Source organism: Nyctibius grandis, chromosome 33 (genome assembly GCF_013368605.1).
Source record: "Nyctibius grandis isolate bNycGra1 chromosome 33, bNycGra1.pri, whole genome shotgun sequence".
Classification (NCBI taxonomy): Eukaryota; Metazoa; Chordata; class Aves; order Nyctibiiformes; family Nyctibiidae; genus Nyctibius; species Nyctibius grandis.
In genome coordinates this window covers 2,858,151-2,880,207 of record NC_090690.1, presented here as the reverse complement: position 1 = coordinate 2,880,207, position 22,057 = coordinate 2,858,151, and the positions used below count along the sequence as shown (strand labels likewise).

The 22,057-nt window shown below is 39.3% G+C and overlaps 2 protein-coding genes across 3 annotated transcripts in view; both read right to left on the bottom strand.

Annotated features, from left to right (window-relative positions):
* Positions 1-927: 927 nt before the first annotated feature.
* Positions 928-14,778, bottom strand: BNIP3L (BCL2 interacting protein 3 like). Its single transcript, XM_068421538.1, has 6 exons — positions 14,594-14,778; positions 8,986-9,172; positions 7,178-7,250; positions 5,922-6,025; positions 4,974-5,123; positions 928-3,697 (listed from the first exon to the last, which is right to left on the bottom strand). The coding sequence occupies exons 1-6, from the start codon at positions 14,676-14,678 to the stop codon at positions 3,649-3,651; spliced, it is 648 nt and encodes a 215-aa protein (XP_068277639.1). The 5' UTR covers positions 14,679-14,778; the 3' UTR covers positions 928-3,648.
* A 4,228-nt stretch (positions 14,779-19,006) lies between these two features.
* PPP2R2A (protein phosphatase 2 regulatory subunit Balpha) overlaps positions 19,007-22,057 on the bottom strand; it is a 37,224-nt gene continuing 34,173 nt past the window's right edge. For both annotated transcript variants that reach the window (XM_068421336.1, XM_068421335.1), the window contains exon 10: positions 19,007-21,979. In XM_068421336.1, the coding sequence (XP_068277437.1) occupies positions 21,700-21,979 (280 nt within the window). In that variant the 3' untranslated portion in view covers positions 19,007-21,699. The remainder of the gene's footprint in view (positions 21,980-22,057) is intronic.

Sequence of the window (22,057 nt, the reverse complement as noted above, 5' to 3'; positions counted from 1 at the left end):
GTTTTTATTCTTTTGCAAAACATTGCAACTAAAAAATTTTAAAGCACACAATGAAATTTTTTTGCCTGCAACATCTACTAAATAAATGTGTTAATCTCAGTTGGCCGCAGAGAAACAATCTGCTCAAAACTCCCACAACCCTGCTCCCCAGAGCAGTTTCAAAGTAGTAGTGATTCAACACTTTAAGCCCAATTTTCACTGTAAGTCCCAGACACCTAAACTTTCTGAAAGTAGGATTTATAATTTTAGCTATCTTCTTCCTCAGGAAAAAAAAATAAATCCCCTTTTCACAAAGTTCTGGATTTTACATTAAAAACATGGCGAAGAATCACGAGGTAACTAAAATGGGCGGTAACAGTATCAGAACGATGACATTTCACGCTTAGAATGAACAACTCTTCACACGATACTCCCAGAAATAACCAGTGCTCTTGAACCAAGAACACGGAGGCAGATTAACAACGAGGGTTTATGTCCCTTATTCTTTAATCTGCAAATTTAGCAGAATGAGGAAACGGAAGCGAAATACAAGGAGTACAATAGAGTTGACTAATTATACAAAATCTCATCAATTCTACTTTACATTTCATACACCACTACATTATTTTGCTTTAGAAGTTTTCCTTGACAAGGTGCTGGAGGACTTGGCGCAGGCATACGTTGCTCACAATGGAAATATTTTTATTAAGTGCTTCAGGAAAAGAAGCGGATGATCCCAAGTCACTAAAGAAAAAAAAAAAACCCAAGCAATCTTTCAAAAAATTATTCCAGTCTATAAACAGCAGCTTCAATGTTCGTATAATCCAGAACACAACAGTTTCATAAAACATTACACAAAACAATTCTGTAAAAAATAAAATAAAAATAAAAGAAAACCCAAAAACAAAGAGAAGAAAGGCGCAGCATGAAGTGATTTCAGACAACCAGTTTTGTGAGAGCTTTAATGGCACAAAATGTTGATAAGCTACAACTTATACATGTAAACTGTATATAATGTTACAAAGTGCTAACTAATTTATGAAGAACGCATAATCACTTTGGCTCAGTTAACTCCAATATTTCAACAAATGTCAATTAAAAAATTTGAATTTCTAACAATCTTCAGCTTTCTCTTTTTAAAACAGTAAGTAAATATGCATTTGCTGCAGTTAAGTTAGCCTGCTGCATTTTTAATGTGCGAGTTTATGCATTTTTTTTTCTTGATCCTATTTACATATTCTAGGCCAGTTTTCACTGAATGTAAGAAAAATGAAGACTGCATTTTTTTTTCCAAAACTGTAAACAGGTATAAAGCTTTTTAAACAACATTTATCTTAACAAAACTTCAACTATCAATAGTTGAAACCCCTTTTCAAATTATACAACAATCTGTTTCTGTTCATTGTAAACCTACAAGTTGTAGACTTTCATCCAAAGCTGATGGTATCAATAAATACTGCATTATATCACAGCAAGTGTTACAGTGATCATGTATCCATTCCTCATCTATAGTTTTCACAATTTTTATTTTACGGCTCCTTCAAACATAATAACCTGTGTTGATACTCTAGCCACAAACTTGTAAAATTATTTATCAGATATCCTGAAGAAGAATTACCTCTTAATTTAGAAAGGGGTAATTTTTTTTAAAAAAAGTACTCCCTACTTAGTAAAAATCTATTTTTCCACTATTCCAATTTCCATACAAAACAAGGTGCTGTAATTAGAACTGAAAGTGTTTCAGCCTTCCCCCCATCCCCTCAGTTTTTAGAACTGTAAAATGATGTACTTGATACTATCTAAAACACCCTTCACCACTTCCCCCTTCCCTCCCCCACCTTTGGGTGAAACCCAATATCCACGCTCGAAACAAATATGCAGTGTAGGCAACTCAAGTGCCACTAGTATTCACAACTAAAAGAAAAAAAGCAGATGTCTTCAACAGATTTTTTTGTTAGACTGCCCTTTCACCCTGACAGCATTCTCTAACAGCATTCGGAAGTAGAGAATAAAAATAAATAGTTTAGCAGTGGATTTATCCTTAACTTTTTTACGTCCTGGGAGATAAGTTCTTTTAAATCAAACCTCAGTTGGGATTTAGCTTCTATGCATCAACTGTTTCAAGCGATCACTGCTGTATCAAATAATCAACTTTATAAAGTCTGATGCAAGCAATTATAGGTAGCTGTTCTCTCCAAACCGGCTGACTATATTTTCTTACCATTTTCTACAAGTCAGCCTACTAAAGTTTTTATTTAAATGAGATTTTTTTGCTAGTCTTAAAATTAGCATTGGTTTCCTAAATACTTAGTATTAAAGTCTATATCATTTTTTTTATATATTCATATATATATATATAAAAGAGTATTCTATCCTTCAGAGTCATGCTACATGTTCTGAAATCCAATAAAATCTATTTAAGGACATGACTGTCCCAATGCTTTGTAACAATTTGGTACTAAAGCTTCACATTTTGAAAAGAAGTGTCACTGAAGGAGGACAAGGCTTAATGTTCCCTAAGATAAAAGTTCAACAACATTAGTGAGAAGTCTATCTAACATGAGACATCACAAGTGACTTTCAGATTCCACGTATCCCCAAAGGAGATTGTACAGTAAACAATGAGAGATAGGAATATTGAAAACTCATTTGCAGAAGACATTTCAGAGCTTTACGTCGTCTGAATCTCTACGCACCTGCAAGATTGTCCCCCTTAAAGATAAGTCAAACGCTTTACCTTCTGAAACATCATAAATGTAAATTGTTCCACAACAAACAGAATCATATTCTTTCATACAGAGTCTAACTACACCTACGGCTGTTGGGTTTTTCCTTAATTTAAAACTACTTTTAAAAGGAAAATTTAACATTTAAAATTTTCCCTTAAGAAAACAGGTAAGGAAAAGAAAAGCTTCTTCACATGCAAACAATGCAGTTTTTCTAATAGTTTCTAGGCATCAGACAGGTTTTCCTACAAGGAATAAGGAGCTGACTTCATAGAAAAGACAAGATTACAACAATTACCTAATGTTAAAATATGCTGATGGATTTAGTTATCCTACTTTAAAATTTATGCAGTCTTTGCCTCCTGCAAATCAAATGGTGTTAGCCAATACAACGGGCCAAGTAAATTCCCCCAAAAGCTGATTTAAACTGTTTATTGCCAGTGATTTCTTAGTTTATTTCACAACCAGCTTGTTTTTAAGAAGAAAAATTCATTTTCACTCCAATCAATAATTTTCATCTGAAGAGACTTAATTTTATCACCATAATACAGTCAACATTTATACCATGCACAACTGCAATTTAGGTCAGGTTGCACTAAGGAGGCAACAGCATCACTGATAAAATTAAAACTTGCTGGTGGCATTTTGCATTGAGAGAAGCCCTTGCAACATATAGACAGTTGTAAACTCTGTTCAGCAACTCTGACGTGTCTTGCAGGCCAAGAGGCAGGGGAATGGGAGGAGAGAGGGAAAGAATGTGGATAGCGAAACACCTCAACAGAGTTCCAACACAATACTGAATTCCAGAGTTAGCGAAAACCTGGATATGTAAGGAAAGGGTGAAGTCAGGGTCATGCTTAAAATGGTCTCGAGTCAAATGTACTAAATGAGACAGTAACACCTTCACAGGTCACGTGGATTTCCAGGTTTTGCACTCCATCTTTCAATAAGTGCTGGCTGAAGGTGTGGTCAGTCGCTTTCCAATGTAGATGCTGAAATAAAAAGTATAAGGCATATCGTATTTCACAGATATACTCCCATTCTTTCCAAACAGTCCTCATGCACTCAGCTATTCTAATTTGTCTTTTAAGTAAGTCTGATGAGCCTCTTCCAAGGACTTCACTTCTCTTCTATAAAATTACTTCAAGAGTGAGATTTTCAGATGAGCCTAGAAGGACCGATGCTATCAACGTTCAGTAAATGTGGGTTTCTTCCAGTCCCAAGCTCATTTGAAAACCCAATCCAAAAGCTTTTGTGTTGTTTGTAGAACACCTGACACAGGGGCTCGTGAACAGCCAAGCAACACTCCCAGATGATTACAGTAAAACAAATAAAGTACTGCCTATAAAGGGAGGGGGTGAGCTTTAAAACACTGAGCATTGAGGATCTACGCAAACACTGGCCTCTAACAAATAAATCCAGGCAAGATTTAGTTTGTCACAGAAATATACAATTTTGCTACAGTACAAATATCTTACAATATATTCTCATATATTCTATCCTCCTACTTTATTCAATAGTTTACAAGAATTTAAAGATACACTTGAACTACACCCCAAGAAACAAATATGAAGATAAATAAAAACATATTTTGAGTACATGTCTTTGCCCCCATCACAGAAGAACGTAAGATGGATAAACATAACATGAGGACTTAAGCAAACTCAGAGATTATGTCGGATTACGCAGCCAATGAAAACAGCTGAGCAGAGTCGTAGCTGATCTTGCAGGACACATCCAGTGTTTCATGTATCTTTAAGTACTCAAACCTTGACTTTCAGTAATATCACACAACTGCAGCATTAGACATTGGAAATTACAGAATATGTGCCACACACACAGGACTTACGCATCGTTGTTTGTACAATGTGTTCTTGTAATGGTGAGTAAAAGTTACAGCACTTCTCCAGCTACTCTGTTCTTACTTTCCCTACATTACGACCTGAAGCATTTAAGTAGAAGGTGTGGATAATCAAATGGCACATGTTATAATTGCAAAGGTTATTTGCAATTCATTATGATCCATGCATTTTCAATATAAGAAACTTGATCTACTCTACAAATAAAACATATTAATGGCTGCAAAGTTTTAATTGTGGCAAAGTTTTCCTGCATTTCAAAAAGTGCACCAAGTCTATCTTGAACAAGGTGCAACAAGACTGCAGTTACTCTAGATAAAGCCCTTTTCAGCAAGCACCTAACATGCAAGTGAAGTGGAAAAGCAAAGCCAGATGCAAAAGTTGAAGTGAAAATTAGGTTAATACTTACCCTAGTCCCAAAGCCAAAACATGAGATATGAACAGAGATGGAATGAAAACCTTAAGAAATTCTGCAGAGAAAATGCCACCTTTTTTCATTGCTCCACTTTTTCTCATACTTAAAGACACTGAACGTTTAGGATGTCTGAAATGAAATTCCCTGAAAGAAGAAGGGAAGAGGGGGGGAAAATTCAACACAAATTTTTTGTTTCTTTCCCCCCTTTTTATTTTTGCACACAAAAAAACACACAGATCTCTGTAGGAACATTTTTTTTAAAGTACAAAGAGCTAGAGATCAAAGCAAGAGATCCCTTACAGAGTAAGGAATCAAAGAGAATAATAGGAGGTATTGTGGAGAGACCACTTACACAGACAGTATAGAGACAAAGGGAGCAGTAGCTGAAGAGAGAGGTAGGTCCGAGGGAGGGAATTTCAGGATGTGATTTGTTAGCAAGAGCCTCATTTTTTGTTCCAAACAGAGATACAGAAGTCTGCCAGATTTAGACAGCATCCTCTATTTTAATAAAAATGCTTTGCATTCAAGGATCTCAACGTTTCCCCTTCCGTGGATGAACATTACACATTTTACATAGAAAGAAAAAAAGGTACAGAGAATTTAGGAGACTTGCTCAACACTGTTCCCATTCAATAAGCCAAAACTAAATCCCATCAATCCCAGCTCCAAGTACCCAGCTCTCCCAATAATTATAAATTTGTCAAGAAACCTTGTAATCAGCTTGCTGTGGATTTACATTACTTTCAATAAAAAGGTAATTCTGTTGCTATTAAGATTTTCATACTTCATTGTATTTACTTTTTGCAGCCTCCCCAAAGAGAAATCTACCTTTTTCTAAGATGATCTTATTTGGAGAGCCAGAGTAATTACATGCAATTGTGACTTACGATTCTTCTCTCCTTCATATAAAAGAATATTCATTGAAAAAAAAGTTTAACTCACTTGGGAGGAATGTTTTCAGGCCTACTTGACCAGTCTGACACCCAGTCAGCACTTTTCTTCAAAGCTTCCAACTCTTTCTCTCCTTCTACTGCTTCTTCTTCAGACTGAAAATATACATGGGACAAGCCTTATAACACTCAATTAGCTCCTCCCTATGATGTTAAATTGAGAGCGACAAAAACAGTGGTAAAATGATAAGCACCAAATGGTGGCACCTGATAAACAAGCAAGTGTTCTTGGACTGCTGATTATTTAGAAGAGATTTTATTATGCTAACAGGAGGATCTGCAGAAGTCTGCAGGATCTGCACTTGTTTGTTTTTTTTAAAACTAACAAAAAAAAAAGATTACTTTAATCCTAAATGTAATAAAACAGCATTATGCAAAAAATATGGCAAAAAAAAAAAATGGCAAAAACTTTCAGTTGATGACATTTGATTTAAAGAGTACAGAACGTTGCTAAAGCACAGAAAGACAGCCAAATAAAAAGGTTTCAAAAACAGTATTTTGACTTTTTAAAAAGTGTTATTAGTCATTTAAAATTTATATTACTTGCAACCAGCAGCTTCTACTGGGTGCATCCCAGATGCAGTAGGGAAAGGTAACCACTCACTACAATTGTCTTGATCCAAAGATTTAATGTTACATCATTAGGTGCAAATGTTGCCATATACGGGAAAAAAATAGATCAAAAATACTATAGAATGCCACTGACTTTGCTACAAACTCCTCCTTACTATTAAAACAATTTCCTGATTGACCCTTAGTAAAATAGATAAACCACTTACTACATTAAAGTGGGAACCATACCAAAACTGGAAGTAATCAAATATGGCAGTCACAGAAGTGAGATGGCAGAGCTAACCAACAGCTTCAATCAGATCGTTCTAGCTCTATAGGGCAGAACTGCAACAGTCCTACTGTTCGGCCAGGTCTTTGACAAAATTAAATGCAAGGTTTCATTCTTCCAGGAATGCTTTTTATTTGTACTGCTGAAGACAGCAAATTCTATTAAATGATCAAACTAAGAGTTCAGCATTAGTCCCTCTCAGTTTGTATTATGGAGATTACTCGCTATCATGTGAGCTGACTATCTGTAGAGCAATAAACTGAACACCCTGAAATCTTGTGCAGAAATATAAACGTTTCAAAAACAAAACAGGTTTGACATACACAGTGCAAGCAGAGTGTTAAACAATAATATGACTATATTTTTTTTTAAAGTTAAAGTATTTAAAAGGTTAATAAAGAAAATACCTGAGAACTACTGTCTTTGCTTGTGTGCATTTCCACATCAAAAGTTATCTGTCCATCTTCTTGAGGTGAAGGGCTAAAGAGAAACCAATTTAATTATGTCATTTTGTCATATTACACTGTCACCTAAAGAATCATTAGTGTAAATAGCATCTCAGTTGAATCATTTCTACGTGCACTTCTGCACACTATTCAGATGAGTTACAGACTATACCACCCTTCAGATCACAAATATCAGTATTTGAAAGTCTTCCAGAACCCCTCATCTTTTCAATTTTTTTTCCATTTATAATTCTACCTTTCACGACAGGGCTGACTGTCCTTCCACTGAAGCAAAGACAGCATTGCCCAAAACTTCAACTGCTACACAAAAGATGTAGATCCCTTCCTTCTTTCAGATAACACCATCAGTATTGTGAATTATACCTCTTTTTGTATCATTATCAGTGGAAACATCACACATCAAACCACCTTTTAATGTTTGGCAAAAATACATATTGCCCTGGTTAGCCTCACTTTGAATATTAAAAATTTGGTAATCCACTTGAGACATTAATCAACTATAGCACCTCAACCAAGAAAACGCTAGAGAATTTAAGTCAGGAACAATACAAAATGCTGTATGATGCATCAGTGCAGGTCTCACTCATTAAAATGCTAAGTGCATCTTTTTAACCTGACTTAAGCTTTCATGGAAAAGGTGTGTTTTAGAAATATCCAAAAAGAACCCAAAACACCACACTTAAGAGCAACTTACTGTTTTGAACTTTTAGGAAGAATGCAAAATACCAAAGTACCTCCCCTTTCTTGTACGTTACTTCAACAGCCAAAAGGGGAAAAGAATTACCAAAAAGTTAACGAGTGGAAAATGAACTTAAAAAACAACAAAAAAAGAGGACTCTGTCTTCATTCACTGAAAACGTTGGTAATGATTGAAAAAAATCCTATGCTAGTAAAAGGAAAAAGAAACTATACAACCATCATCTAGCAAACATTCCTGGTTGGACTGGAAAGGACTAAACTACTGACAGCTAGCTTCTTAGCAACACAGATGTAACAAACTTTATTTTCTATAAATGTAACCGCTCTATTTGAAATACTCATATGGATTAGTTTCAAACAGCCCACCACATTCAGTAATTAAATCAGGCCTAGCTAATTTTAAGTAGCTTTTATATCTGATCAACCACTTATATAAGCTACACAGTAGACATGACAGTTAGATGGCATTCATCCAGCAAAACCAAAGGAGGCACGAGCAGAAGAACAGCTAAAATTACATCTAGCGATCGCTCAAGGATTTCCAAAACTGCCTAGAAAGAACATATAATGAACACATATGAATATCATAATGCTCACATGTACCTCAAAGGATTATATTGTCAGGTGAGAAATATTTTGCCTTCACAGGAAAAAAAGCAGAGTACAAATTCTGATAATCTTTTTTTCTGTTAAGTCCAGTGATATATTTTATTATGCTTGATTAAATGTAAAGCACATGTACATAACTTTATTATTAATGAGCCAGTAAAATTAGATATTTTTTATACCATATGTGATTTATGACAACGTGAAATTTAACTGAGGTGTTGATGTGACTTTCCCACTCCTGGATTCCTAGGCTTTCTGTAGCAACGATGTATTTTTCAAGTCAGATGTCTTATTTGATAGACAGTTATCACGAGCCAACAAGTACTCCAAATACTGGAGCATGACAAACTTAAGCCTGAGAAAAAGCTTTACCCCTCAGTTAACATCTACAGGATGAAAACTGCAATAAACTGCTTGCAGGATAGCAAACATTTCTTTACCTGTCACAGTGGGAACTACCTCTTGAACTGCTCTGTCCTGATTCATGCTGGGCGTCCAGGAGAATTTTTTCCATGTCTCCATTGTGGATGGAGGATGATGAAGGGACGTGTTCCAGACCTCCGTTTTTCCCATTGCCATTATCGTTGCTATTGCCGTTGCCGTTCATCTGTAACTCCACCCAGGAACCTGTTGGGCCAGCCAGACATCGTTTCATTAAAAGTAGTGGAACTAAAACCCATCTTAAGTTTATCAATTACACACAGAAAAAAACCACGAACATGGTGAATTTAGATAACATACGCTGCTGCTGGGAGAAAGCTCATAAACATACTGGAGACAAGACTGACATGTTTCTTCCTCTTTCATCAACAAAAACACCCCTAAAAAGTTACATTTTGTTGCTACCTACCTCTGGAGCTAGTCAAATAAAACGTTGCCTCTCTCCTCAACTATTAATACTTTAATAGGCCACATTTGAAGCTTCAATTACCTACGTATCACTTAATTACACTGTCACCCCACTTCCCTGTTCTCCTTCTACATTCCTTTTTGAAACAAAATTTTTGTCCCCTAGCCCCCTTCTATACAACTCTGCCACCTGCAGTTTTATATTCTCCTTCTTCCCTCTACTTCTAAAGGCCGTGAATCACCCCCCGATTTTTATATACATCAGGCAGACTGGCATTTTCAGGCCTCAGTCAACTTTCTCTGCCCTGGCCCTCTAACAAATGCCTCCCATTCAATACCATCTGCCACCTCTCCTACCCTACCATAACCTTAATGGGCCACACCACAATTGGAACCATCAGAAGCTTGAGGTAGGCATTATGTTTCCTCACACAGCTAAAGTACCATGCTAACATATATTTCATTGCAGTTACATTAAAAGATTTCACTGCTAATAAGCCAAAATAAAGAACTGAGTAGCATGAGAATAGCATGAGAAATCCAGAGTTCTCACACATAACAACAGTTAATAATTTCAATGCCATCACATCAGCCTTTTTTTTTTTCCTTTTCTTCTTTCCTTAGCCAGGGAAGGCTCTATAGCCAACAAGTTGAGATTTACTGTTTGTTCCCCCCCTTTTTTTTTCTGCAGTTATAACTACATGGGATACCCATGTGTGCACTGAGATTTGACAAAAGAGCAAGAGTGTATCATGAATGATAAAAGCATCTGCTAAAAAGTTCATATATTCTGTAGTTAGGTTGAGGATTTTTATTTTTGTTTTTAAATGTCTTCACATGTATTTAATGTTCAGATTCACTAAATGCAAAACAATATTTACCGGTATGTTCCTTAGTGACATGTTTCCATTCATAGGTTTTGGAAATATTCTTAATTCATAAACATACCATTTAATGTCCTGAGGGATAAAGATAGAACAGACTTCTACTGTTTTATCTCTTCCAAATATCTAAAAACATTCCCTAACCAACTGCAATTTGAACCTTCTCATTAAGACGTATTACAAGAATCATTGGACCATACAGCCACTTTATTAGCCATGATTACGGAGGGAAAGATCTCCAATTTCTCAAAAGCACAGTTTTCAATGCAACATTATTTCCCATTATTGGTCAGATAATGATTTCACACATGTACATTATGTCATCACAACTCCCATGTAATTTAATTTATGCCACCTGAAGGTGAGCGCTTCCAGATTTTTTTGTGTTTGGTTGATTTTTTATTTTTCAAAGTTTTGACATCTTCACCACTGACGTAAAAATATGCAAGAAAAAAAAAAAGAAAGCCTAAAGATATGAATACAACAGCTGAAGCTACTTTTTAAACATTATTTGTACAGGTTCTAAATTTTAAGACTGATTTTTTGACTTCTGAAATGCACCTTAGGGTGCCTGCCCTTATTTCTACAGCAAAGTTTTGGCTCTGGGAACTGTATCAGTGACACAGGAAAAGATGTATGTCATAACGAGTTCACCTATTTTCAACTTGATTTTGTGAAGCTGAAACAAGAGTTTATCCTCAGTACCAATTATTAACTACGCCATTATACTGATGACCATGGAAGCATCATACTCGTTAGAGTCCTTGGTTTCCCCAAGCTGTATTCACAAACAAGGAATTTAGGGTGTGCACAATCACACGACGCACACCAACTCTGCAGTACACCCTGGGCTTTTCAGATAACGAAGTGTTAACTGGGAAATGGCAGCCTTTGCTCAGACTAGTCAGCATGAGACAGAGAGACCATATTATTTCAGATTTATGATTGCTGCTGTCTAAGTTTCAAAACAAAAAGGCCACCCTGCAAGAACTACATCAGGAAGGTAGATTTGCCTTGTAGCAACACCTTTACAGCAAGAGGCCACACCTGCTGAAAAGCACATGGCAACTGAATTTAGAAGACAGGCCAAAAAGCTATACACTCCCCAAGAACCATTTTGGAGTAAAGTGCATCTATTGGGAGAATTATAATGCTCAGGATCTGCAAAGATATCTATTATTAAAAAATCAGCAGCGACAAACAATGTGAAAAGAACATAAGGCAGAGGTGCAAGGGGACATCTTCCTCTGACACCAAGCACGGGCAGAGAAAAGCCCAGCAGAAGATGATCAGAACTGGTTGCTCTAGTATGCCACTACTAAACACGCCTCCACAGCACTTAAGATTATGCACAAATAAAACCTTTATTAACGTTTATCCCAAACTGACAAAACTTGCTGTTTATCTAAAATGCATTGTAGCCATACCAGGAAGAACACTCAAATTAAACTGTGAGTGAGGAGTCCCAACAAGTCGAGCAGTAGTTTACATGACAAGCAGCACGTTCTCCAACTGACCTCACTTTTAATGAGTCAAAATACATTCAAGGAAGCGTAATCTGACATCAAGCTAAAACATGCTACATAGTCCCACTGGCAGTCACAACCGGTTTGGGAGAAGGAGCCAGAGAGCCCCAGTACTTTCAAACCCTCTGATTAGAGGGACATAGGTCTCTGCTTCTTTAAAAAGATGCACAGGAATATATTTGAGAATAAACTGCCCAAGTAATAGAGAGTGCTTTTTGCCCCAAAGCTTTCTTCAAAACTAAGGAAGTTGCATTAATCATCCACAGGAGAACTCCCAATTTTACCATATTTCTACTTGATAGTAAAACATGAAATATGATAGAATTAAGAGTGGTAGAATTAAGAAATGCAGTAGGACTTTCCTCCCTTCACAAATCACATAACACACACTTTGGAGGAAACAAAAAAAAAAAAAAACAAACCAAACAAACAGAAAACAACCCACGACTGTTTATATGGATGGTACTCTTCTCCAAAGTTGTTTGAATTTTGGCCATGGTCTAAGGCTAATTATTTCACTATGAATTGATATACACTGACTTTAATCATATATTTTTCCATAACTAGTGGACTGTTTAAACGATAGTATCTAAACATGTGGGGGAAGAGGGATCTCATTTCATTTAGTCACTCTGTTATTTCACTCGGGTGGGTGGTGGAGATAGCAATGACAATATACAAGTTATATACATATATATACTTTATCTATATAAAAATTCTCCAAACTAGTAGCTCACAAAAAGTCTGAGCCATGGTCAACTTGAATAAACTAAGAAATATCACTCCTATGATGAAGTATGCCATTAACCAAAAAAAAATAACAAGAAAGATAGAGAGAAGAAAGCTGTTCAGATTCCCATAATGGTAATTATTAAGCAGATTTTCCACGACAGAGCTAGATGGGTTCCTGCCTAAGGTGGGATTTCTTCTTTTTGTCAATATGTAACAGAGCTTTATAATAATTAAAACATAGGAAGCATCTAGAATTCCCAGAGCAAGCAAGCCTCTTTTTTTTTTTTTTTTTTGTGAACCCAACAAAGCATAGGTTCAGTTACCAGTTTTATTCCCAGGTCTTCTGACCTTCGATTCAAGTGCTAAGAGATCTCTGAATGAAAGGCCCTAAACACACACAAATGACATACAGAACAAAATGAATAAGTGTCTAAGCTCATTAGCCTGAAAAGGTTCACTGAAAAGCTTATATAATGGCAGAAAACGTACCTATAACACCAAAGCATTGTGGAGCGGCTAAACATCTGAAAGCAGCACTAAGCCTCCATGGAGCTGATTGGTGGCATTTGTTTTGTTCACGGAGCACAGACTATCAAACATTTCCTCTCATACCTTGTGCTCACCACCTTCAGTAATCACATTGATTTTGCTAAGCCTTTACGTGCTGATCCAGCAATAAGATCTACATTGGCAGATCCAGCGCAGGCTTACAGCACACTCATCTCTTGATGCTCCTGTCTTACAGGAGATTAACGTGTCCCACAGAGTAACTTAACATACCGACATAAAACAAAAAGGAAACGTTAAAATATAGAAGTATCAAAGATTGCAACTTCTAAAGTATGCATCGAGTTAGGCACTATGCATGTTGCAACTTTAAGACAGCATAATGGTTATTTAAGTACGTTAACAGCCCTGAATAATTTGCTAAAATAACTATTTGACTCAGGTGAACATTGTTGTAAACTGCTATTGTTATCACAAGATGTAGTGTTACCATAACACAATAGCAGTGTTATGAAATGGGCATAGTTTATTCTTCTTTAATACAATTCCACTGAGTTACTGGAAATCAACCAACCAATACATTTTGTTGTCAGTTTAACTTCATTGTAAACCACGAAGTAACAGTTAATCATTAATGCAATTTATTCACCTCTTCAACTGCAGTATCCTTAATAATTACAAAGAAATGAAAGGACGCACTGAGGCAGCTGTTTAAAACGAGGGAAAAGCATCTGCCAAGTAAGTACGAGTGCCTACATAAAAACCACCGATGTGCCTTACTAGGGTTATCCTAGGAACAAAAGGATGCAGCAGAGCAGCTGACATAGATGCCGGATATAGAGGAAAATAGCTCACGTCAGTGGTATTGACTCAGCCACTGAATAAACTCATTCCCACAGTCACGCTCCTCCCCCTACCCTGCTGTATCCCCATCTTAGCTGTTAATACCAGCCGCCGAATAAACTCAGTTTAACCACGAAACAAACCTGCTCCTGCTCTCCTCGGCTCGCACCAAGCCACGGCGCTAGCTCGTTCCTCCGGCTGCGCTCGCCGTAGCCGATTCACCTCAGCCCCGCCGGCTGCCGCCTCAGCCGCCAGCTCTCCCGTCAGGAGCGGCGCGGCCCCGAAACCCACCGGCCACGGCGCTCCCCACAGCACCCCGAGCGCTCACCCCGTTTTTGGCGCGCAGCCCCCTCCGCTTTCCCAGCCCCTCACACAGCGGCTCCCGCCGCTCCCAGCGCCCCAGGCTCCGCGGACACCCCGCCATCCCTTCTCCAACGCCGCTCACCCCTCCGGCAGCCCCCGCTGAGGCGCTGCCCGCCTCGAGCCCCCTCAGGCCTCACCACCCGCCTCTTCCTCACAGCCCCCCCCCGGCGGACGCCGCCGATTGGCCCCCGGCGGCTCGCGCGGCCCCGTCCTCCGCCAATCGCGGCCCAGAGAAGGGGGAAAGGGGCTCGCGGCCCCCGGGGCAGCCCTCACAGCCCCCCCGGCGCCCCCCCCGCCCGCCCCATTTGCGCTCGTTTCCACACGCTCACGGCGGCCGCACTCACTGTTGAGGCCCGGCTCGGTGTGCGTCCCCTCAGCCGGCGGGTTGTTGTTGTTGTTGTGCTGCGGCGGCTCCTGAGGGCTGGACATGGCGGCGCAGGAGCGGCGGCTGAGGCGACTGAGGGAGCCGCTGGGGCTGGGACAACAACAACAAACCTGGACTCCGCTCCGGGCCCGGCCACCCCGCCTCCTCGCGCTGCGCAGGCGCGCGCCGCGCCGCTCCCGCCCTCCGCCGCTGCGCACGCGCCGCCCGCCCCGGGGCGCGTGCCGGGCACCATGGCGCTCACTGTGCTTGCGCACGTCCCGCTGCCGCGCGTGCGCCGAGGGCGGGCGGGCTGTGAGGGGAAAAGCGCGGGAGGGCGGCGGGGCCTGTGAGGCAGCGGGGTGTCAGCTGCGGCCGCCTTACGCACCCAGACTCACCGGAAGGGCGGGCTGGAGGTGCCCGTCCCTCCGGAGCCATCGGACATCCCTGTCCTCTCAGGAGGGAGCGCTGATGGCGTTCCCTTGCCTTGGCTGGAGGCTCAGCCCCAGGACCTCCAGCCCCCTTCCAGGCCGTGGATCCTGTTCCACTTCCAGACAGGACGAGATCAGCCTTCACAACTCTGCGCTGTCAAACCCATATTGCAGTAACCATCAAGCCTCCAGCTCAAGACGTGTTTCCACACGAGAGATTGCAGCAAATCCTGCTCCCTAAGCGCAACGGGTGTGAGGTAACCTGTCAGACCTGCATGGCGCAATGGTACGAGTCTCTAAATGCTTCTTTCCCCTCTCATCAGTCTTGCTTTTGCCTTAGATAATTTTAAGCCAACTAGTAGGTCCATGAAATATATGCTGAAAGGACTAATAGTATTTAAGATTAAAAGCAGTACCCATCTAAAATGATAGTGTTTAGTAGACTAACCTCGTGTGCATGGCAGTTTTAATTATTGGCAGACACTTAAGATAGAGAAGATGGCATCTGTGTAACAAAATTGGACTTGTTCTTAACTGGGACGCAAAAGTATAGGTATAAAAAGTGAAATTGTTAGTGTACACCACAGTTTCCTTTCAATATGAAAATGAAGTGGCAACCTCAGGCTATTTATACACATACTGCTGTACCGAGAATGTGAGTAACACTGCATTTCCATGGAAGAGACTTTAAAATGCAGTGAGATACAGATGCAAACATCTGCCTTACCCTGCTAAGGTTTCTTCAGTCATAACATGAGTAGCTTCTGTACCAATCACCTATTCTAAATAGCTTTCATGAAATGATCATATATAGAAAATAAGGTTCTTCTACATTATTAATTTCAAGATAAAGGTCAATTTTATCTTGAAAATCAAGCAAGTCAATTCCTCAAGGCAGAGTGAGCTTTCATGGTACTTGGTATGGCGGTTACCAGAACCTTTACTAGGATTCTCCTGTTTCCAATCTTTTTCACTGACGTTCTCTAACAAAAAGAATCAGTGGGACTAACTTCCTCATGGATGATGACTTAATTTGCCTTCACAGCTTCAGAAATCAACTTTACTAACTTCACTCCATTTGACATCACGTAAACTTAAAGGTTTCTTTTGAGGCCTGGAGTCTTTTTGGTGGAACTTTGTAACTTAGTCCCATCTCACACATATATATAAGCATTTTGCTTCCCAATAGCAGTAAAGGAGCCTTTTATATCATAAACCCCTCCCATGAGCAACCACTATAAATTGTGGTTTTTTACATTACTGTACCCACAGTAGTTCAGTAACAGTAATACCCTCAGAGACTGAAGTCACGCAGATCCATTTCCAATAGTGTTCTTTCTTTTGTTACCTCCCTGTTACATATGCAAATAAATCATTTTTTTTCTGTTTGTGTCAGAACTATTTCAAGCTAGAGATAAAACCTGTATGTACAACAGTCACAATGGTCCCATACTAGAATGTCAATTTCAAATGTTTTGTATCTTCTATTCATCTATGTGATGTTGACAAGTAGCTGACACTGAAGCCTGGACAGTGGAAATCTGCCTTTCAGAACACTGACCTTTCTTACCAAATTGACTGCGTACCCTGTGTGACTGTACCAAACATCTAATCTTGTGGAAAATCTGGATGTCCCTTGGATGTCACTGGAACAGAATTAGTGACATGAAGTAAAAAGAAAGCACTAATTTAAATAACTTCATAAAACAGCTGCTTACAGGTAGAAGGGCCGCAGATACATTCTAGATGGGAATCAGAACAATGAGCTACTTCAGATTTTGAATAGAAAACCTGCCTAGGTAACCCTATCCCACTTTGCAACCCTAACACTCACAGAATAGCATGAGGAGTATTTGTCATCTCCATTGTTCAGGAAGCATTTGCCATAATACTTGTGGCATGAATATTTATCAGTAAAGTGGGACTATTAACATTTCTGAGTCAGAAATAAATTGATCAAGATTATAGAGTGAGTCAATGCAGAGCCAGAAATAGCATGCACAAGCCCTGACTTTCAGCCTTGTGCTCTGACCACTACCCAGGTTCCTTAAGGCAGCTGAATGATGTAATTAGTGTTTGTAAAGTAATTTGAATCCTTGGATGGAAAATGCTATGACAATAGCAAGGTTGGAGGGACAGAAAACCACGTTAAAAGAAGAGAAACAATGGCCGTAAACTCCTGGAAAAGGCCTTTTGTACTGAAGTGCAATAAAAAGGTTTTTCTTCTAGAAAGTTATAGAAAGCCTTTAAGTTGATTGAAATCACACAAGTAACAAGCCACCTAATTTACCTCAAAGGGTTCAGCCAAGGTAATCCCACTGTTTTATTTTCATGATTCCAAGGTGTTCTTAATGTTTGAAGCAATTTAAGTAAAGAATGATCTAAAGCCTCAAACATGCTGTGATTAGTTTTATTTTCTTCATTTGGTACTTCTATGCCCAAAGTCTAAAAAAAAAAACCACACTAACTTGCAGCTAAGATGGATGCCACCCCAGCATCCAGCAAACACCAAGGCAGTCTCTTCCCCACACACCTCGCTTGGTTTCTTTATGCTGGAGATAGTTATGATGTGTACTGGAAAAGCTTTTCTTGTATTTTATATTTAGCAACAACTCATCAAACATACAGTCCTTGCAGACGACTGGCGATTCCAAAGATGACTTTGAGGGATGGTCACAACATCTAACCTTGATCCCTTCCATTTTTGAAGCACCCACCTCTCGTTTGTGATGTTTTGCCTCCTAGTGGGGAGCACTGACACAGGAAAACCTGCATCAGAAAAAACTGTCAGTGCTGTTTTCTTGCAAAAGAAAAACAATAGATGAAGTGCTTGCAAAAAGTTGAAATTATTGAAATTGAAGGGTAGGTTGTGTAGAGAAATGGAATTCATGCTGTTTCTTAGTCTCTCAGCTGTATCGCAGTAGAGAGAAATGCTTACTGTTTGTATTCCAGCCACTGCTATCGCTCCCCACGCCAGTTCAATACCAGTCCTTCAATTTACAACAGCTTGTTACATGGAAAAGGGCAAAAGGAAATATCTTCTGTTCGATTGAAGTCAGAAGTGTATGTTGTGTATTGGTAGACTAGACCCCTCCTCTGCAGCCTGAGATGAAGCCCTGAAGACCAGTGGACCACAGGAAATCACTTCCCACCTATGTTGTGCCTAAGAACTCCCAATTCCAGAGCCACCAATAAAAAAAATACAAAAATATTAGTATTCCATCATCCAGCAGCCACCCTCCAAGAAGGGGAAAAGGTTTCTGCTTATCAGCACTAACAGCTTTTTCCAATTAGGCTGATATTAAAAGAGTATGTATTTAAATAATAAATGCTGGAGTAGAAGTTACAGCCCTGCCTCAACAGAACAGTAAGGGAAAGCAGGGTGTTGCTGCATATTCAATGTGTCTTCAAGGCAGGAGACACTTCTCAGCAAGAAAATGGTGAAGGGATTTCAGCCACAGAACTTGCCTTCACCTCAGCATTGGACCAGTCGGATAATCAACTTACACTGAACCTTAATTGTCAGGAATAGTATTGCTGTGGTTTAGAGTATGCTTGTAACTTTGCGGATACTAACCACTTAAGTGGTAGTTGTTGGCATTTAGGTAGCACATCACTGCCTTCAAGCCAAGATACACGGGAACAGAACTCCTTTTCTGTATTTAATTCTGTATTCAAGGATTGAGAATTGAGTTTGCATTGGTTTCACTGGGCACTGGAAGAGATCACTCCAATGGAGTGGCTGTGTTTCTGTAACTGTGCCTGGTCGTGGGGAGCAGCCTCACCTCAAGAGCCACCCCGCCTGGCAGGTTGTCGAGGGAAAGGCCCAGAAGTCACAACACAGAAGCCACCAAGTGGGGGACTGTTCAACACACAGTAGGGAAGAGATCAGTAATTACAAAAATACTTATAAAACAGAGAAAAGGAGAGGGACGGGAGAGAGGATAAAAAGCAACCTCACAAAATGTATTCTAGGCAGACTTTTATTAATAAAATATAAGATTTACAGCATATGTCAATGGACAGTGTGCTTAGAGAATTATCTAGTTGGATAGTATGACACCAAAGTCAGTAGCTGGTTTTGGTGAGGATAAATTAAACCTCAGATGACATGTCAGGGATCACCACTACTGACAAAACCAAAAATCTTTCACAAGACTAGCTTTAAAACTCCCAATTCCATCCCAACATGCACAGCTGAGGTCCAAGAGGCAGTTTCGCTTGACTGTAGTATTGCTAGGAGGCTGCACTTCGTTCTGTGTGAAATCTACCTGTTCACTTCTGTCGTCTTCACATCCTCTCTTCCTTCTGTGTCTGTGCTAAGCACCTTCTCAGGTATGCAGTGCATCATTTGGGGTACAGATACACACAAGAGCAGCAGTCTTTAGTCAACCACGACCCTCAATCTTCCCCAAATAGCAGTCATTAAACCTACACCGTTCTTCGCAAAATGGAAATGGATTGTACCAGCTCTGATGCAAAATAAGCATCTAATTACCTCTTTGCCCTTCCAATAAGATAAAGCCTTGGCCCTGATCCTGTAGACACCTATACACATGATTAACGTTACTCAACAAGCTGTCTCCTTAACTATTAGCAAGTATAGTCATTTGAGTAAAATTAGTCACATGCTATGTAAGCAGGAGTAGGGCCTACTAGTTTATTCACCCACTGGAAAACAGTTGCTGTCCCTGGGGCAGTTAAATTTTTACAAGGCTAACAGGTGGGGAAAAAAAAAAGGTAAAATCCTTACAAAGGCTCATGGTCAGGCATGCATGTTACAAGACACATACTGTAAGCGAACCAGATCTAATAAATATTAGAATTTTTACATTTTCAAACCACTGCACAAGGATTTAAAGAAATTAAAGCATTATTGCAATAGTAGTCTTGTTAACAACCTCTACCCCAGCCATAATTTTACAGCAGAAACAGTATCTTAGTTGATCAAATAGAGGCATTATAGTAACTACCTATAACGAAGCCACAGAAATAATTTAAATATAGGTAAAGAAAAAGTGAAAATTCTCCCAGTGATGGTAAGTTCACTACAACTTTAAACTTCATTCTGAACATTTCCGTGAAGGAAGAGTAAACCTAAAAGCACGATTAGCAAAAATATCTGGAGGTAAAAACTCATGAGCCTTATAAAGCATCAATATCAAGTTCATCTTTGGATAAGCCTTATTTGCTGAAGAGTTTAAATCTCTCAAATCACTGTGAACACTTATTTCATGCAGCTTCTGTACTCCACGTATTTTCTGACTGTTGCACCATTTAACATCTCTGTAAGTGCAGTAACTTTGCAAAGCCAAAAGCCGGAAGAAACACTTGCATGGTAAAACTACATTTCCACTCAGTTACCGATAGCAATAAAATACATAAAATAGAGCATCTCAGAATGCAGTGGAATAATTATCTATGTAATCATGTGGTATTTTGTACTACATCACATCACACTGCCAGACAAGAATTCAAACAACTTTTTAAAAAGCCACAGGGGACTTCATACTCTAAAGAAGGCATTAAAGGTATTGTATCCTAAAACAAGGCATTAAAGCAACCAGGACAAAACTAAACATTAAGACGTTAGCCCCATAAAATGGATTTTAAAACCTGAAAATTTTGTTTCTATTCCAATTTATGAAATCGTTTTAAAAAAGAGCCTTTAAAGATACCGGAACAGTAACTGACCTGTTCAGATTACGGCAAAATCTGACAGCAGTTTATGGGTTTGAAGTGGTCATCACACACTACAGCTGGTATTCGTGTCATTCATGAATGAATGCAGGTGTGAAATCCCTCCCCTCTCTTCATTCCCATGAAAAATAATTAATACTGGTTAAAATCATTACAAAAAACATCATTTTATTTTCATGCATCTAAGGTAAAACACAGAGTATTTGTATAAAGAGGTAGATTAAAAAAAAGAAAACAGATTCTCCATTCTTTGTCACTTTTATTCAGTAGTTTTGTTTTTTTTTTTCCTTATTTTCTCTTTTTTTTGGTGCCACACATGGCAAGGAGTGATTACAGTCAACTGTTTATTAAAACATTTGTTGCAACACAGACCCCCTTTACCACTGACCCCAAACGGACCCATTTCATGTGCTTTATTGTTTTTTTTTCTATACACCACCACCAAGGCGAGGTGGAGGGGGATGAAAGGGAAAGGGGGAGTCCAGGAGGCCAGAAGGAGGAGGAATGCTACAAGCCACAGCAAGAATGAGCTGTATTTAATAAAAAAAGGGGGTCACGAATGATACAGTAATGAGGTTACACAATTAAATCCCATAGCATGATTGAAGGCTTTCCCTGTGTTTGACGTCATCACAATGGAAGGCATAAAAAGTGGAGTAAACCGATGTTGATACAGTCCAATCTAGTCCATTAGGCAAGATGGTGCAAGTAGTCATTTAAATTAAAAAGTGCCCTATCCTCACCTAAATGGCTAGCAGACATGGAGAAGAACACAGTGACGGATCAACAGAGCTTTCTCCATGTAGCTATAAAAGTGTGTTGTCATATGGCACGTTTTTAAACACTGGAAAGGGGTGCCATAATGGACCTCGCGCTCTCTTTCGTTTACAGGTACAAATGCTAGATTCAACTATTTCAACTATGCAGGAAGTGGACTCTTCAGTTAGGAATGCCAACCCTAATTCATTTTGTCTTGAAATATATACAAGTTGTTTGTAGTAGCTACAGCAATGATGTTTTCCTTAGGATGCCAGGCTGTGTGTAGAATCTTCTTGTTGAAGTCTAGGCTGTCAACACTGATTTCATCCTTCTTTCGCTTACCGCTTGCACATACTTTACGTGGCTTCAAAACGGTACGGGGTTTATTGTTTTCCCGGGATGCCTCTAAGGTGATATCTCGCTTTGTGTTTCTGTCAAACATTCTGAAGAAGTTGTTGTAAGATCCTGTCATGACGATGCTGCAGAGAGGGGGAAGGAAGGAAGTAACGGTTCAGTTGAAAACAGCCTCTCCTTTTACGAAACATCAGGGTCTCGAC